We start from the raw sequence: 19,199 nt of genomic DNA on the forward strand, positions 1-19,199 counted from the left end.
TGCCCCTTGGGCAGGGGGCTGGACCCAATGATCTTACGAGGTACCTTCCAGCCCTAATATCTATGAAAATCATGAAGCCCACTGTTTTTCATGGAAAGTGCCTGATTTAGCATTTTCTGCAAAAAATGTAAAATTGCAATTTCATTAGGTCTCTACTCATAGGGAACCTGAGACCCCATAATATTAACCAGTTGACCAATATTAACCTTAAAGTATTTTTATTTAGCCATTGGGACAAAGAAGGGCTATCCAACTGTCAGCTTGTGGGCTGCAAGTGGTTAACTTTTGGCCTATGGGCTCATACTACTTTTATTTCCTCAGGTTCCCAGACTTTTCCCCATGAGTCTGGGTGCTGCTCTGCCAGCCATCACTGTCTCCATTGCCTGCTTCTGCTGCCATTGCCATCTTCCATCCAGGGTCTCAGTTTTCCCCTAATCCCCTTCCTCCAGCTTCTGCTTCCTGCAGCCCATGGCAGAGACAGTGGTGGAGTAATGCAGCCCACAGGGGAAGCAATTACGGGGTGGTGCAGCCCCCAGCCACTCAGAGGTTGGACAGCCCTGGAATAAAGGATGGGACAAAAAATGGGTTTTAGAACAGCAAACAACCCGTCTGTATTTTTCTTCTCACCTAATTATACGCTTCCCTACAAGTTAAGTTTTTATCTTTCCTGGAAGTTAAGCTTTCCTCTTAAGTTTCAGGAATAGAACAAAGTTCACTCAGGGTGTCTCAGGATTTCTCTACGCTTGAACCTGTCACTATAATTAAGCCAGCAGAGCCCCCTTGTGGAGATGCAGCATATCATGATAGAAGGATTTTTCTTCCAGGCACAGCCATACCTCCTCCATGAACAATATATTAATTAAGTCCCAAAAACAGCATAGCTTTTGCTCATGTAGTTTATCTAAACCAGAGGTGTCCAACCTTTTTCAATGTGGGGCCAGATCATGAACTTTTTATCACCCAGTGGACCGGCAAGCCATATTAAAAAACCTCTCAGGAAGCGGTATCGCATCACCCCCCCAAAACGAAAGTACAGTGTTTACTTTTGTTTCCCGTCACAGCACCTCGGGCCTCAGAAAACAGCTTGGAGGGCCGCATGGCGGCCCGCGGACTGCATGTTGGACGAGCCTGATCTAAACCATGTGTTGGGTTTTTTCCCATCATAACTATCCTGCCTACAAGGTGTGATTTTTCTTTTTTTTTCCTTAATGCTCCTAGGTGGCATAGCTTTTGGAGAAGTTTTGGTTAAGACCAGGTTTATACTACCATTTGTGTCCCCCTGAGTTGGTGGTACTCTTTCTGATTAATTCTACTGAAACTGGTTTTAGTGTTTCCCCCATGAGGGGCTGGAGCCAGGAAGGGTATGTCTATGCTACTTCCACAGAATGATTAGTGAGCACCACTTTTAAGCATGCTTCAACCATCTAGCCTCACTCATGCATGCCAAACCTAGAAAAGAAGTGGTGAAGCAACTCTGCGGGCACTACCTGTTCCTGCTCCTGAGATCTCTACTTCTCGCCTACTTGAGAGTTGCAGCAGGAAGTGTCTTCAGTGGGCTTTGCTGTCTCATCTGTAAGAGCACTGGGGAGTGCTGTAGAGCTATCCTAAGGTCTGGCATTGTCCCTAAATGGATCTTAAGAAAAAGCTTTTTACCTGTTGACTTTCTTTCATGAGCTGGGCAGGCTCTGCTCCTCAGTCAGCCCTTTAAAGTGAATTATCTATTACATTGTAATCCAGAAACAACACAGTGGGTACATCTACACGATACCCTACTGTGTAGTTCATTGCTACCGTGCAGTAGCATTGCTGGGCACTAATTATGACTCAACGCTACTCTGCAGTAGTAACCAGCTACTGTGTGGTAGCATTAGAAAAAAAGATATGCAGGGATGGTACTGCACAGTTACTGTAAAATCATTTCATATTTACATAAGCAGGTACTAAATGCATAAGTTCTTGCTGCAAGTACTAATTGCATAAGTACTTGCATAAGCAGAGTTCTAGCCTGCAAAAAATGCTGGGAGGGAGCAGAAAGAGGGCTCAGGCAGGGGACGTCACGTAAATGTGTACGCACATGGCCCCAGGCAGCCTGGAGAGCAGCTCCCACAGACAAGTGGTGGAGCGGGGTGGGGATTGAGGCTGCCATAGGGTGGGAGGGAGTTGGGCAGGGGTGGGGTTGAATGTACAGCCCAGCCAGGTGGTGTCTAGGGATTGGGGCCTGGGGCTACAATGAGTGGCTGCAGGGCCCTGGCAGGGAGTCGGACAGGGCTGTGGGCAGCTTATGCAGGGAGCATGGGCAACTGGAGTCTTCTGAGTCGGGGGGCATATGCCCCCCAGTGGCCAGTCAGCAACCACGGGGCAAGGGAGTCCCCCCATGGCTGATCTAACCGACTGGGTGGGTGGGGGAGATCCCCCCATGACCAATCGCGCCGACCAGGAAGCATGAGCAGCACTCCCAGAATTACCAGCAGCCCTTCTCTGGCGCCCCCTCTCTGTGGCCCATACTCGTGGGGGGGGGGCCACTGGCGCTCCTGCTTGTCCCCCCTGCCCATCGCCTAAGCGGGGAGCGCTTGCTGTCAGGTGGTGCACTAGCATCCCCATGCACCCCCTACATGTCGCCACTGGTGGGGAGTGAGGGCAGCTCTCCACTACCACACACACTCCTGGGAAGGTATGGGAGACCTGTGTTCAGGGCAGGCTGCCCACTCTGGGCTCAGACTTCCTGCTCTGCTGCCCTCTGCAACCCAAAGTAAAGCTATCAGTAGCCTCAGCATCAGGAAAAGCCTTAAGTTCTGCATCTGTTATAGTAATTTTATTTTCCATTTCGGTCTAATTTAAGCTTTTATTTTTTACCTTTTAAAATGTTTGTTTCTGGTCAAATTTAGCCCTAGATTGAGGGAATGCAATCCACTATCTTCATTAGAGCTTCAAGCAGGTGGAATTCCCACACAACGCTAAGAAAATAATTTTTGCATGCTAGATTGAGTCCATATTTATCTCTTTCTATGGACTTGCATTGTCTTTCTTCCTAAACTTGTCTGTTCTAAAGATTGCCCTGTATAGAAAAAAATCAACCATCCTCTCATCCCCTTAGGCAACAGTTCCCTCTGCCCAAAGAATCATCCCTGCTTATACAATGGATGGCATTTAATGACCTGTACCTTTACTATAAGTCAGCATCTCCATAAAGCAGGAGTGGGCGAAATACAGCCTGCAGGCTATATCCGGTCTGCTAATTGGTCATATCTGGTTTGCCAGCTGCCACTGAGAGACTGAGGAGGGATAGCTGTGCCCCGCACTGCTCTGCTGTGCTGCAGCCAGGGCCAGGCTGGGTCACAAAGCGCACAGGATCCTCAGCCTCACCCCCCACCTGGTTTCCTATTGGCGCTGTGGGTGTTGGGCCCACACAGGATGGAGTGCAGTGCAGTGCAGTGCACCAAGCAGCTCTCTCGCCCACCCACGCACCATGATGAGCCACTGTCCCCACAGCACTGCTAAGAAGCGAGTCCATGCTGGCCATGGAGGGGGTTCAGCCTGGGACAGCCACTACTGACTTTCCCAGTGTGATGCAGCAGCAGCGGCTCATTGCATTGGGTGGGCAGGGTGGCTACTCAGTACACTGCATCGCATCCCATTCCCTGCAGGCCCATCTCTTGGTAGCCACGGCACCAGCACTGCACAGTGCCAACATGAAACTCAGCAGCAGGGAAGATGTATGCAGGGAGGGTGGAGGAGTCTGCATACTGACCAGCCCAGCCCTGGCTACGGCAGAGCAGAGTTGCACAGGATGCAGTCCTCCTTCCTCAGGCTCCCTGTGGTAGCCAACAAGCCGGATAGGATCTATTGGAATGTCCCACTGCACCCTTCTCCCCTGGCCCTCAGCGGCTCATCAAAACTCGTTAAGTGGCCCTCCATCCCAAATAACTGCCCACCCCTTTTCTAAAGGCTTCCAAAACACACCAGGAGAATGAAGCAATGGAAAGGCCCTGTCCCCTTGGTGCAGAATTTATGCTTATTTACACCAATGATGAATTTAGCTTAATGCCTGGAACTCTAACCCCCTCTTAAGCACCTGGATTTTAATTTACTCTCATTTTGATAGCTATAATGTATAATACTGGCCACAGCTACATGAGATGCTGACTGCGCAGTCATTACTGTGCAGGCATTTGGTACTAAATGATTGCACAGTAACCAGATTTACTGGGTGGTAGCACCTGGGAACAGCTTTTTTGTGATGCTGAATGCACAGTAGCTCAGGCCTACTGTGCAGTAGCATTGTATCACGTTTCCTGTCACACGACGCTACTGCTCTGTAGTCATGGACTGCTAAGCAGTCAGCATCTCATGTAGATGCGGCCACTGTGATGCTATTCAAGTTGTTATGCTCATCTTGATTTGCTTTGCTTCTGTTCAGATTTTTGGATGTTTTGCTCTGACTGAACTTAGCCATGGAACCAATACAAAGGCTATCAGGACAACTGCCCGATATGACCCCAGTACTCAGGTCAGTCTAGTTTACAGCCATAATTACTTCTTAATATGTTACTGTATGAATTATTTTATAAAAATATTGGAAGAAATTTATTCTAAGTTTTTATAATAATGCTAATTAACGCCTAGCTGAGTGCAGCCTGGAATTTCCTTCAATCAGAATATGTCACAGGTATGTTTTCTGCTAATCAGACCACCAAAGTCATGAAAGTGTGGGTTGTTAGGAAGCTAGGTTAATTATCCTGCCATTTAGCCTGTCTGCCTGCCTGCTGTCAAAAGTTTGAATCAGCATGCTTCACCAGAACGTTTTAGTCCATTGAATTGGTGTTTTCCAACAGAAAAATGTGTCAGAAATTTTTCAGCTAGTCTAATTAGCAGGTTAGGTCTCAAAGCACTTTATAGAAGAGGTAAACAGAAAGGGAAGCTTGAGCATAGAGAGTTGAAGTATTTATTTGCATATGTAAATATTTGTAAGCAAAGGTCCTGCTTAATAAAGGTTTATATGCATAGCTTGCTTCACTTAACTGGTCATTTGTCTTGCATTTTTTTCAGTCTATTCATTTCTCTTCCCTGATAAAACTTGCTATTGAACATTTTGTGGATATGAAATAGAATAAGTCTAGTATCTTTCTTTTTTTGTTATATTCTTTAAAGAAGGGTCAGAGATGTAACTTTTTTGAGCTGTCATCTGTATTTGTAAAGCTCTTGGAAAGTGCTGTTATTATATCTTATAAAGTAGGGTCAGCCCTCCACTTTACAGATGGAGTAACTGAGAAGTAGAAACATCATGTAACTTGTCCAGGGTCATAGAATCATAGAAAAGGTCATCATGTAGGTTAGCATAGTTGCCAGGAATAAAATCCAGCCTTGTGCTGTTTATTCCAACCTAGTTCTCCGTTCAGTAGGTCAGTTTACTTTAAAATAATTCATTGCACTTATCTTTTTTTCTTCTTTGGCAATCCATCACAGTTTAGGATTATTGTCTTCCATGATTGCCTTATCTGTGTGTCTGAAGATGACTGATGCGGCTTATTTGGGATTGACAGACTCTACTGCAATTTAGACATTTGTTTCTGTCTCGGGTGGGTGGCGCTGTATTCTTGATTTGGTCTAGGGCACACTGTTTTAGCTGCTTCCCTTTTCCATCTCCTCTTGTTGTTGTAAGGTTTCAAAGCACTGAGATCTCTGCAGCTGATTCTTCCTCCATATGGGGTGGTCCTGGGCAATAGCCTCCCACAAGCTGACATCCATGTTGCATTTTTTTTTTTAAATTGGCCTTGGGGACATCCCTGAAATGCTTTCTCTGCCCTCCTCTTGAGTGTACGCCTTGACTTACCTGGGAGAATAAAATTTGCTTCAGGAGTCTGGAGTTGGACATCTGGATGACATGGCTTGCCCAACAAAGTAGATGCTGGATGATCATTGCCTCAGTACTCCTGATGTTTGCTTGCAGGAGAACACTAACATTGGTGCGTCTGTCTTCCCACTGGATTTGGAGGATATTCTGCAGGCAGCATTGATGGCACTTGTCCAGCAACTTGAGGTGTCTTCTGTACGTTTGTGTGTCTCAGCTTCTTACAGGAGGGTGGGGATCATGACTGCTTGATAAACCATGAGCTTGGTTTCATATCTGATGTTGCGATCTTCATATACCCGTTTGTTGAGGCATCCAAAGGTTGCACTTGCACATTTGAGGCAATGTTGGATTTCTTCATCTATGTCCGCATTCTGTGAGAGATGGCTTCTAGGGTCTGGGAAATACTAAGCGCTTTCCAGAATTGTGGACCTGGATTACTAGAGGTAGGGACTGTTTTATAGTTTCATAGTTGTTAGGGGCTGGAAGAGACCTTACAGATCATCAGGTCCAGGCCCCCCTGCACTTGGGCAGGAAAGACTACTGGGATCGGATGACCCCAGCAATAAGGGCGTCAAGACATTTTTTGAAGATCGTCAGGGTAGATGACTACTACCTCTGGGGGGAGCCTGTTCCAAACCCTCAGCACTCACCTTGTAAATGTTCATTAGGAACTTGATGATGGAAGACCTTAGTCTTCTGGAAGTTAAGTGTCAATCCCATTTTCTTGTATGCCTTGGTAAAAAGGTTTATGTTACAGCTTCTGTGAGCACATGGATGTCAGATTCATTAGGTTACTGCAAAACATTCACGTGGTTTTAGTGTTTTGACTCCATAGTAGCCTAGTAATTAAAGAATAGAATTGACCCATTATGGCAATCTGCTACCCCATTTTATTTCCATATTGAATGAATGAAGAAAGGAGTTATTATTAGCATTTATATATAAAAGCTAGTAAGTCCACAAGAAATATTAGTGCACACACAAGTTTTTAACAAAGGTTTAACCACCAGCTCACCTGTTTTAAGTATGTCTTGCTTTGCCCTACTGGTTTTCTTGTTATTATCTTCTAGTATGGCAGCTGAATGTAGGTTTTCCACAATGGGCATAATCCAATCAAACATGAATTTAAACCTTGATGAAGGCAAACGCAAGCAAGGGTGTGATGCAGTTGTCAATGAATGACCCAGCCGTAGATGCTTCCAGTCTATTCAGTTTTTTTCTGGATTGAGGGGTTTGGGCATTAGGAGGAAAAAGGTAACAGTCACAACACGTCCTGAAAAGAAATAGTAGACAGGCCTTGGAGGATTAAACCAGTGCTATTCTCTGCAGTCATACCTACATATCAACCCAGGTGAAGATTGTCCCCATCATATTTAGATATTATAGTGCTGGCCTTAATTTGAAATAAAGGAATGCATAAGGTCATCTTTGACTGCCATCTCTGACTTTGGTGGCTGTAAAGAAATCACACGTATCATGGATGTTAGCAAGATATAGAATCTCCTTCACCTTATCTTCCCACCACCTGTTCTTCATAGTGCAAGTCCTTCTCTGGACTTTTGCCTTGGCTTGTTGGAGATTCATTTTCTTTTGCTTGGAGTGATATCATTTGGCCAAGCAGAAAAGGCCTTGTGCTTGTCATTGATCAACTTTTGGATATCCCAGTCGTTTTCATCAAACCAAACTTCATGTTTCCTGGTAGAGAATCCAAGTTTATCTTCACAGGCGCTGATGACAGTGGCTTTGAGGGCACCCCACATGCTGCTGACATTCTTCTATTTTCATTCATAGGAATTCACCCATTTTCACTTAGGCACTGGTGAAAGAGGTCTTGCTTGCTTGGGTCTTTGTGTCATTCAATGTTGATCTTCCGTCAGCATTGCTTTTGCTGCAGCCATCATTTGGGAGCCAGTTTGAGTGACATAACTGAATGGATGAGTTGGTGATCAGTCCAGCAGTCTTCAGCTCCTAGCATAGATCAGGTGATGTTGACCAGTGGTTTTCAACCTTTTGCACCTTATGTCCCACCAACCATTTAATCAAAAAACCGTGGTCCCACCATGATAAAAGCAAAACCCTACAAAACTGCACTGTTCAAGGTATCCTTTGATTCATTTATTTGAAGTTCAAACAACTGATTTTTTCAGTCGGGCAATGAATTGAAGTCCCACCTACACAACCTTTGCATCCCACCAGTGGGACGCGTCCCACTGGTTGAGAAACACTGATGTAGACATCTTTGCGATCATAGGCATAGACAATTATATAGTCAATCAGGTGCCAATACTTAGGTTGTGGGGTGTTACTGTGACGTTTTGTGCCTGTTTTTCTGGTGCAATAGAGTGTTGGTGATGGTGAGTCCATGTTCTATGGATTTAGTTAACAGGAGAGTGCTGTTGGAGTCAACCTTTCCTACTCCTTCCCTGCTGATGGTTCCATTCCAGAGGTTAGAGTCCCATTCAACTCTGCAATTGAGATCACTCAGAATAATAAGTCTGTTTCCCTCTGGAACATCAGAAAGGACTTGGTTAAGGTTGGCGTAGAATTTCTCTTTGGTTTCATCAGTGGCATCAAGAATCAGGGCATATGCGTGGATGACAGTAGCAGATGATTGGAAAAGGTCGAGAGAGGGCCCGGGTGATTGGAAAAGGGCAAATATAGTGCCCATATTTAAGAAAGAGAAGGAGGATCCAGGGAACTACAGACCAGTCAGCCTTGCCTCAGTCCCTGGAAAAATCATGGAGCAGATCCTTAAGGAATCCTTTCTAAGCACTTAGTAGAGAAAAGGGTGATTAGGAACAGTCGGTATGGATTCACCAAGGGCAAGTCATACCTGACCAACCTGATTGCCTTCTATGAGAGAGGACTGGCTCTGGATGTGGGGAGATGAGTGGATCTGGCGTACCTTAATTTTAGCAAGACTTTCAATTCAGACTCCCATAAAGTTCTCACAGGCAAGCTAAGGAAGTGTGGGTTGGATGAATCGACTGTAAGGTGGATAGAAAACTGGCTAGAGCATCCATCTCAGAGAGCAGCCATCAATGACTCCATGTCTAGCTGGCAACTGGTATCAAGTGGAGTGCCCCAGGGGTCAGTCCTGGGGCTGGTTTTGTTCAGTCTTCATCGACAACCTGGAAGATGGCATAAAGTGCACCCTCAGCAAGTCTGCAGATTACACCAAGCTGGGGGAGTAGTAGATATGCTGGAGGGTAGCGCTAGGATTCAGAGTGACCTAGGCAAAGTGGAGAATTAGGTCAAAAGGAATCTCATGAGGCTCAACAAGGACAAGGTGCAAAGTCCTGCACTTAGGACAGAATAAACCCATGCACCACTACAGGCTGGTGGCTGACTGGCTGGGCAGCAGCTCTGCAGAAAAGGACCTGGGGGTTACAGTGGACAGTAGGCTGAATATGAGCCAGCAGTGTGCCCTCGTTGTCAAGAATGCCAATGGCATACTGGGCTGCATTGGTAGGTGTGTTGCCAGTAGATCAAGGGAAGTGATTATTCCCCTCTGTTCAGTACTGGTGAGGCCACATCTGGAGTACTTTGTTCAGTTTTGGGCACCCCACTACAGAAAGAATGTGGACAAATTGGAGAGAGTCCAGCAGAGGGCAACAAAAATGGTGAGGGGGCCAGGGAACATGACTTGTGAAGAGAAGCTGATGGAACTGGGCTTATTTAGTCTAGAGAAGAGAAAACTTAGAGGGGATTTAATAGCAGCCTTCAACTACCTGGAGAGGGGTTCCAAAGAAGATGGAACTAGACTGTTGTCAATGGTGGCAGATGGTAGAACAAGGATCAACTATCTCAAGTTGCAGCAAGGGAACAGCGGCATAACTTTCTCACTAGGAGAGTAGTAAAACAGGGAAACAGGTTACACAGAGGGGTGGTGGAATCTCCATCCTTGGAGGTTTTCAAGACCTGGCTAGACAAAGCTTTGTCTGGGATGATCTAGTTGGGGAAGGTCCTGCTTTGAGCAGGCGGTTGGACTAGATGACCTCCTGTGGTCCCTTCCAACCCTAATTTTTTATGATTTTATGGTTCCGCAATCTGCGACCTGTGGACACACTGGGTAGCAGTACAGCACTGCCCCACAGATTGCATTTATAGTCCCTTGTAGAATCAATGAGCATGGGAAAAGTTAATTATCATCTTAACGGTTCTGTTAGGTCATTAGGTAGATAGGTAGCAACTATTCTCATGTAAGCGTTTAGGGACATTAAGATAAGAGTGATGCATCCAAGACAAGTTCTTTTTTCCTATCACTATAGCCTGGATTCATGGTACATTTCTTACTATATTTTAGATATTATTTGGTGTCCAAAATATATAGACTCCTCACTTTGGCTGCCTTACTCTTATAGCTTTTGTTGAAACACAGTTAAAGCCCCAGTATCAAAAATGGGAGATGTTAGCATAATATTCAAAACTGTTTGTTAGTTATTCTTGTTGCCAAGCAAATTGTAAAAACACAAACAGGCCCCCTCTTTTCTACATATCATAAAGTGGATTTAAAAGAATAAAAGTATGGACTCACAGAATTAAAATTTAAGAATGCTTAATTTTGCTGCTTTGTAGGCCAAAATTCCAGTCTCCCCAACATGTCTTCATTTTTCTGTAAGTAGAATAAGACTGAAGACATTTTTCTGTTTGGGTCAGTTAGGCAAAGTGCAGACATCAGGTACCTGTCTTTGAGTGAACTCAGTGAGGGCACAACCTGTCTTACCATACCAAGCTCCATAGCGGTAAATATGAATGTTTGAGTGGGCAGATCATATTGCAGGAAAGGGGGCTGAAATGTCTACATTGCTAATAGCATCCAAAAGTTCGGGGCTCCAGACACCTTTTGTTTTAATAAAAATAGCGGCCATTTCCTGCAAATCAAGAATTTAGAATCTCCAAGTCACTTCTTCCCCAACTTTCATTGGTTAAATTTGAGGTCTGAAATTGCAAATCACATTTTTGTCTGTCCTTTATCTATCTTATGTCTCCCTAGATATGCATCTTCTAAAATAAGTTTAGAATATTCAAAAATTATTACATTTTTACTGTTTTGAAGATGTTGAGCTGAGATACAGGCAACAACAGGTCTTTTCAAAATGTTACTCTTGCAGTGAATACAAATTAATAAAAGATGACTATTCATTGGCATGTATGATTCATATGGCATTCTTCTTTTTGGCCCTTACAGGAATTTGTCATCAACACTCCAGATTTTGAAGCTGCCAAGTTTTGGATTGGTAACATGGGAAAAAATGCTACTCATGCGGTTGTGTATGCCCAACTCTATACTCCTGATGGAAAATGCCATGGATTGCATACTTTTGTTGTACAGGTGGGAAATACATGCTTCTTTAACACACCAAGTTGCATCTGGTTTTCTAATTAAATGAAGGCTTTAACACTCATGCAGTTAGCAAACTCTGATTTTAAATAATTGCTATATTTTTGAGACAAAAATACATTCCATTTTATAGCAGCAAGAAATTATCCAAATCTCCCTTATTATAGATGCAATTTGAAATAGATATGAAATGTGTGAAATACATTAGCTTGCAAGTTCCTCAGAAGGAAGAATGACCTTCAGTATTTTAAAAGCGCCAACCCATAACAGATATTATTGCAATAAGTAATACATAACAAATACTACCTTGTGACAGTATATATGGATTTATCTTGGCTATAATGTATGTGAAACCAGTCCAATCCAGTTGACATCAATGGAAACATATTCCCATTGCTTTCCATGACATTGGTAAGGTATTATGTTTCTAATCTGACTCATCTTCAGATCCACATCCTCTCTAGACTGACTTCAGTGGAACTCCAAATGTAACCAAAAATGAGACATTTAATTTCAGCATCATATTTCAACTGGTCTGGGTTCAGCAAAGTAGGTACAGATTTATTTTACTGTTTCTTTTTGAGCATTACGTGTGAGTGAACAAAATAGAATGGAATTTATATCCCCAGGATATAAGAGAGTTGTGGCATTTCAAAGGGCAGTTTGTGTGTCAATGAAATGCAGACAGACACTTTTTCCAGCTGTGATATATTACTAAACTCTGATGTACTGTTGCTAATGCACAGAAACATACAATCTGTGGTCACAACCACAGACTTCTGAAACTCCAGTTTGTGGGCTGATCATCATCTTAGACGACATAGGATTGAACAGATTTTCCAGAGCTAATACAGTAGAACCCAGATCATTTACATCTGGGTGATTTGCAACATGTTTAATTTGCAGAAGGTTGCCAAAGGAAGGACAAGCCACTCAACTGTTTTGCTCTAGACTTGCTTCTGCTCCAGAAAATGCCACCTCTCCAATCAGCTAGACTCAAAAGTTCTCCCACATAGTTGTTTGCTACAGTTCTGTATACCTCTGACAAGTTCCAAACTCTCATCTTTGCAGCAGAGTTATGTATCTAATTCTGCAAAGAATCCAACTTCAATTCTAGTATGAGTCTAAACCAGGGGTGGGCAAAATGTGACCCGCAGACCGGATGCGGCCTGCCAAGCCATTCTATCCGGGCCCCAGGGCCCAAAACAATTTTAGAAAATTAGTATTAATCTGCTCTGGGCTGCCTGTCATGCAGCCCTCAATGGCTTGCCAAAACTCAGTAAGCGGCCCTCCGCCCAAAATAATTGCCCACCCCTGGTCTGAGTCCTGAGCTGAAGAAACAGACTTTATAGCTGGTACTGTGACAGACTTGTACTCAGAGGGCATGTCCAGACAAATGCACACATGCGGTTTGCAGTACCTCAAACCTGATTGTGACATTGCAAATGGCACATGGCGAATGTGCAACTGTGCACTGCACTAGTACCAGAATTAGATACCAGGATGTCCCAGTAACAACTAAAAAAAGTAGCACAAAACACAGCATGGTGCATGTGGAAGCAGCATGTGCTGCCAGAAATGGAGCCTGGACATCCAGAGCCATGGTCTGGCTGCTGACTAGGCTCTGTGCAGCTGGATTGGCACCACTAATGCCTCAGGAGGCCCACAAAACCTCAGCTAAAGCTGCTGGGGCCAGCCCCAACCTCCCTTAGCCTATGTGGGAAAACTTCATACATACTGAAGTGCATGTGCAGGGGTATGCCCCTGGAAATGCATGCCTCTGCACATGCACCCAGAGAGGGTTATGTAAGGCACATTCATCAGTGCCTTGTAGGCTTTCCATGCTTTCATGTGTAACCTAAGCACTTGATGACAGGAAACAGCCTGACAGGAGACCAGAAGTATCGGTAGACCTATTAGTGACATGACTGTAGTTGATAATTTTTTGTCAGCATTGCTGACAATAGCATTTTCAAAAGGAACCAACACTATTTGTAAATTTGGATTGAATTTGGTGACTTTAATGGGCTTTGGAGATGAGCGCTTGTGTACAAAGCAAAGGCAGAGGAAGTTCAACTGAAAAATAGGGAACTAAATCCTCCTGACTTTGATTTGATATGATGGCATATTTCATTTCAAAATTGGTCTTTTCAGTTTAAAAAAAAAAGAGTGAAGTGATCTGAAAAGAACACATTTTGCTTTGACCAGCAAAACATTTTGGGTTGTCCCAAAATGGAATATTTGGGGCTGTTTATTTTGCTGAAGAAGTGAAATTTTTCCATTTCTGGTTGACCAAATGAGACAGACAGTTTCGCTGTTGTGGCTTGTGGTGTTTTTCATTTTGTCATTGGAACAAAAAAGTCTGTTGTTCACACAGTTGTTCATGTTACATTTTCAGAAAATGTTGTTACAGCATCCACCATCCCCATTCTCTTACTGTCTGGATGTTATATAGTGATCTATAGTCAGTACTGCCTTCTGGCCCCTAAATAACCATAACAGACAAAGGAGGCACAGGCAAGTCTAGAATAAGGATTAATGATGCATCAGTGGTGGGTTCTTGAGTAACTACAACAACTTTCCAGAAAACACATGATATTTTTCTATTTTCCTTAGCTTTTCTTTGTATGCAAGTGGTCCATTAAAGTCAATGCAAAGTCTACCACTGACTTAAGTAGCCTTTAAATCGGATTCTACTCTTAATAATACAGGACCATCAAAGGCGGTGGAAGTTCTGCTATTGCCATTAGTAGGGACAGAAATAAGGCCTTACTTTTAAGCCCGACTCTCACTAGGTCATCCCAGAGCAGTTTGTAACTTTTGGGGGCAATGGTCAGGGAAGTGTCAAAGTAAAAAAGAACTTCTAGACATCAACATCATACTTTAAGAAATTAAGATTTATGAATGGTTACTGAGTTATACCCATCAATAAAGGAAGAAGGTTGCTTACAAAAATGAAATAAATGCAAATAAAGGACCTGATGCTAGGACAAGTGCATTAATGTATGTGTGGCTTTCATCTGGAAAGTCATCTTCATAACACTACAGATTATCCCACCTTATTTTTTTAATGGAAGTATAAACTGCAAAACTTGTGGCCAGTCCTCTGGGAAAGTCTCATCCTGCATATAAGCCAATATTTCAAGCCTGACTGTAGGGTACTTATACTCATCTTTATCTTACAAGCTAATTTGATAGAACAGTGTTCTATGCACAGAGCTCAGCATAGAGGACCAGAGCTACTGCCCCTAAAAAACTTGCAGATTCAATGACACATTCTTTCATGGACTGGTTGCTGACTGGATGGAATGTGTCTCACATCCCTCGGAAGGAAAGGAAACTAACAGCTATATGAAAGGAGTCAGATTTTTAGTCATGTCCACATAGATCAGAAAGTTTTCATTGCAAAGTCTTTTCAGATTTTTAGGAATACAATTGTGAAAGTGCTTGTTCTGAGAGGCATAAGGAATTTCTGAAACAAATTAATTATATGGAGGTAATTTTTTTGTGTGTAACAGATTAGAGGGTTCATTCAGAGAGGTACACATTTGGGCCATGATAGTGTAATTAGAGGCACATAATCCAAGAAACTGAAAGGCATCCAAGTCATTTTCATTACTTGTTCCCAGCCATGGATGAAACTGAATCATAAGGATTGCATTCTGCTGTACATATATGGTAAATAATGGGATATTTAAAAATATGCTAATTACCCAGTATAGATTAGAAATATTTTCACTGTTTGAATGAAGTCACTGAGAATTTGAATTTTTCCAGTGACTAAAATGTTGTTTCATTTAATTTCCACACAGATTCGAGATACAAAAACATTGCTGCCAATGCCTGGAGTGATGGTAGGTGACATAGGAAAGAAACTTGGACAGAATGGTTTGGATAATGGGTAAGTCAATAAAAAAGCACCATATTGACATATCTTCTGCTTCAGCAGTTCCTCATAGTCAAGAATGGTTGTCTTCAATGATTGCTTTATCTGTCAGTTTAAAGATAGCTGAGGAGGCTAATCTGGGATCAACAGACTCTGTTGCAACTTGGGTACATGTTTCTGTGTGGGGTGGGTGGAACTGGATTCTTAATTTGGGCCATGATGCACTGTTTCTGTCACTCCCACTTGTCCATCTCCTGTTGTTGTAATAAGATTCCAAAGTACTGAGATCTTTGCAAGAGACTTCCTCTGTTTGGGGGGGTCCTGGCCAATAGTCTCTCATGAGTTGATGTCGATGTTGCATTTTTTCAAGCTGGTCTTTAGGAGGTCCTTGAAGAGCTTTCTCTGCCCTCCTCTTCAGCATATGCCTTGACTAAGCTGGGAAAATAGAACTTGCTTCAGGAGTCTGGAGTCAAACATCCAGATGACATAGCCAACCCAACAAAGTTGATGTCAGATGATCATCATCTTAATGCTTGTGGTGTTTGCTTGCGAGAGGATGCTAATTTTGGCACATCTATCTTCCCACTGGATTTGAAAAATCTTCCACAGGCGGTGGTGATGGTACTTCTCCAGCAACTTGAGGTGTCTCTTATACATTGTCCGCATTTCAGTTCCGTATGGTAAGGTTGGGATCACAACTGCATGATAAATCTTGAGCTTTGTTTCATATCTGATGTTGCAATATCTGAACATCCATTTCCTCAGGTGTTCAAAGGCTGCACTTGCACATTTAAAGCAATGTTGGATTTCTTCGTCGATGTCAGCCTTCTGTGAGAGATGGCTTCTAAGGTCTGGGAAATGCATAGTGTTCTTTAGAGTCTCACCGTGAATCTAAATTACCAGAGCTGGAGACTCCTCATTAAGAGCTTGTTGGTGAAGGACCTTAGTCTTCTGAATGTTAAATGTCAATCCCAGTTTTTTGTATGCCTCGGTAAAGACACTGATGATTGCCTGAAGGCTTGCTTCTGAGTGAGCCCTCATGACAGTATCATCAGCATACTGGAGCTCAATGATAGTGATCACAGTGGTCTTCATTTTAGCTTAGAGTTGGCTGAGACTAAACAGCTTACCATTCATTTGGTAGTTTAGCTCCACTGTGACTGCAGGCTTGTTGGTGACCAGATGTAGCATCACAGTAAGGAATATCAAGAAGAGAGTCGTAGCAATGATGCAGCCTTGCTTAACCTCAGAGAGATCTGTGATAGATCTGTTACTGAGAACCAGTGCTCGCATACCATCATGGAGCAGGAAAAAAACGATGACAAATTTTGGTGGGAACCCATGAAGGATCACCCATGAAGGATCCTCCACAGTGCTTCTTGGTTGACAGTCGTAGGCTTTTATGAGGTCAAAGAATGCCATATAGAGAGGTTTGTTGTTGGCATTTTTCCTGCAGCTTGCAAGCTGTGAAAATCATCAGTTGTGACTCTTGGTACTCTAAACCCACACTGAGATTGCAGGAAGAATTCTTCAGCAAGTGCAAGGAGGTGACTAAAGAGAATTCTCATAATGATCTTTCCTGTGGAGGATAGCAAGGCTCTCTAATTTCCACAGTTGGACTTGTCTCTTTTCTTGAAGATTATCACAGTCATGGCTTCCCTGAAGTCATCTGGGATATCCTCATCATTCCAAATTCTTAAGATGTGGGCATGGAGCTGTGATATGAGCTTCTGTCCCCTCTGCTTGAAGATTTTGGCAGGGGTTCCACCAGTTGCAGAAGCCTTGCTGTTCTTCATCTGCTTGATTGCTTTCCTCACCTTGTCAAGGGCTTTAGGGATTCTGAGAGAGTCTCTGATTGGGTGTTGTGGGATGAAGTTGAGAATACTCTTGTTAATAACAGTGTCTCGATTGAGAGAATCTTCAAAATGCTTCCTCCAAGAGGCATTAATAGCTCCCCTTTCCTTGATCAGATCTCCTCCATCCTTGGGTCTCCAGGGTATTGGTTCCTGAATGCTCGGGTAGTAGATGACTTTGATGGCATTGAAAAAACTGTGCATATCATGAGTGTCATCAAGGTGTAAAAAATCTTCTTCACCTTGTCTTCCCACTATCTGTTCTTCATATTGCAAGTCCTTCTTTGAACCTCTGTCTTGGCTTGTTGAAGACTCAATTTCTTTTGCTTGGAGTTGATATCATTTTGCCAAGCACAAAAAGTCTTTGCACTTGTGGTTGATCAATGCTCCCAGCCATTGTCATTAAACCAGTCTTCATGTTCCCTAGTAGAGAATCCAAGTGTCTCTTTGCAGGTGCTAATGTCAATGAACTTGAAGTCCCCCAAGCACTGCTGCCATTCTCCCATTATTGTTAATTTGAATTTGCCAGTTTTCTGTTGAGGCCCTGGTGGAAGAGGTCTTTCTGGGTTGGATCCTTGATTCCTCTGATGTTGATCTTCCATTGGCATTGCCATTGTTTGGGCATCAGTTTGAGTAAGATAAGCAAGTGGATGTGTCAGTGATTGGTCCAGCAATCATCGCTCCTAAGCATAGGTTGGGTGATATGGACATTGCAATTGTCAGTGCATGTTGTGCGCATTTGATCAAAAAGAGGATGTTGTTAGAGTTTACCTTTCCTATTCCTTTCTTGCTGATTGTTCCATTCCAGAGGTTTGAGTTCCTTCTGACTCTGCTGTTGAAATCACCAAGAAGAGTAAATCTGTTTCCCTCCAAAATGTCAAAAAGAACTTGCTCCCTGGGGCTACTGCAGAACATCGTTCACATAGCTCGTGTTTTGACTCCACAGTGGCCTAGTAATTAAGGAATAGAATTGACCCATTATGGTAATCTGCTACCCCATTTTATTTCAGTATTGAATGAATAGGGAAATGAGTCCATTATTAGCACTGACATATAAAAGCTAGTAGTCACAAGAAATATCAGTGCGCACACGTTTTTAACAAAGCTTTAACCACCAGCTCACCTGCGTTCCTGGATGTTCTGTTTTGCTCTTCTAGTTTTCTTGTCATTGTCTCCCAGCATGGCAGCTGAATGTAAGTTTTCCACAATGGGCATAATCCAATCAAGCTTAAACATTCATCAAGGCAAACAGAAGCAAGGGCTTCATGCAGTTGTAAGTGAATGACCCGGGTGTAGATGCCTCCAGTATATTCAGTCTGTTTACCAGGTTGAGGGCGGGGGGGGATTAGAAGGAAAAAGGTAACAATCACAGCAAGCACTCAAAAGGAATAGCAGACAAGCCTTGAAGAACTAGACCAGCACTATTGTCTGCAATCAGATCTACATATCAAGCCAGGTGAAGATTATCCACATAATATTTAGATATTATAGTGTTGACCTTAATTTGAAATGAATGAATGCATAAGCTCATCTTTGACTGACATCTCCAACCCAGACTAGCATTGGCATTTTAATTCTCATTAAAACAAGGGCAAAACTAAACATATAAGATAGAGTGACAGATGCACTAAAACCAAGAGAATGATGCTCAGAAACTCCAATACAGCAGTCTGAAATAGAAATGGCTAGAGGCCTAGACAATTTCAGGAGCAATACTTCCTTTTAATTCACTTGAGAAAATGAGGACACAAACCCAACATTGGGACAACGAAGGGACCTTACCAGATGACAGCATTTGAAATTTTGACTACTGATGGTCAAGTCATAATGTATTACCTTCTTGTTTGCCAACACTGAGACTGGTATTAGTAATCTTTGTCCAGGATTAGTGGACCTCAAGAGAAGTCCAATGGGGCAGTGCCTCTGAATGTGTGGCAGGAAAAGAGATAATGCAAAAATTCAGATAGATTCAGTAAATAACCTAAAACCTGCTGTTCTACATACAGAGAAAATGATGTTATGATGAAAAATTCTGTAAAAGAGTGAGGCTTTATTTATTTTATGTCTTAGTTTGCACTTCAAATATATGCCAGCAGATGGTAGTGAAAGGCAGGAAATAAGTTCCACCTATACGGAGAAATGAAATAAAGATGCTCATATTTGTTTTTGAGCTGCAGAGGAGGGTAGCAGTAGAGAGCCACAAATTATTGAATCTGGCAAATTTATTTGGTAACAGTGTATAAGTTTATAATATTAATGAGAAAT

The 19,199-nt window shown here is 42.9% G+C and overlaps 1 protein-coding gene across 2 annotated transcripts in view; it reads left to right on the forward strand.

Annotated features, from left to right (window-relative positions):
* The window catches only part of ACOX3 (acyl-CoA oxidase 3, pristanoyl), a 103,088-nt gene that overhangs the window by 15,104 nt on the left and 68,785 nt on the right, over positions 1 to 19,199 (forward strand). For both annotated transcript variants that reach the window (XM_019526030.1, XM_019526029.1), the window contains exons 5-7: positions 4,418 to 4,507; positions 11,043 to 11,186; positions 15,008 to 15,096. In XM_019526030.1, the coding sequence (XP_019381575.1) occupies positions 4,418 to 4,507; positions 11,043 to 11,186; positions 15,008 to 15,096 (323 nt within the window). The remainder of the gene's footprint in view (positions 1 to 4,417; positions 4,508 to 11,042; positions 11,187 to 15,007; positions 15,097 to 19,199) is intronic.

The sequence above is a fragment of the Gavialis gangeticus genome, unplaced genomic scaffold, assembly GCF_001723915.1.
Source record: "Gavialis gangeticus isolate Ggan-Ray unplaced genomic scaffold, GavGan_comp1, whole genome shotgun sequence".
Classification (NCBI taxonomy): Eukaryota; Metazoa; Chordata; order Crocodylia; family Gavialidae; genus Gavialis; species Gavialis gangeticus.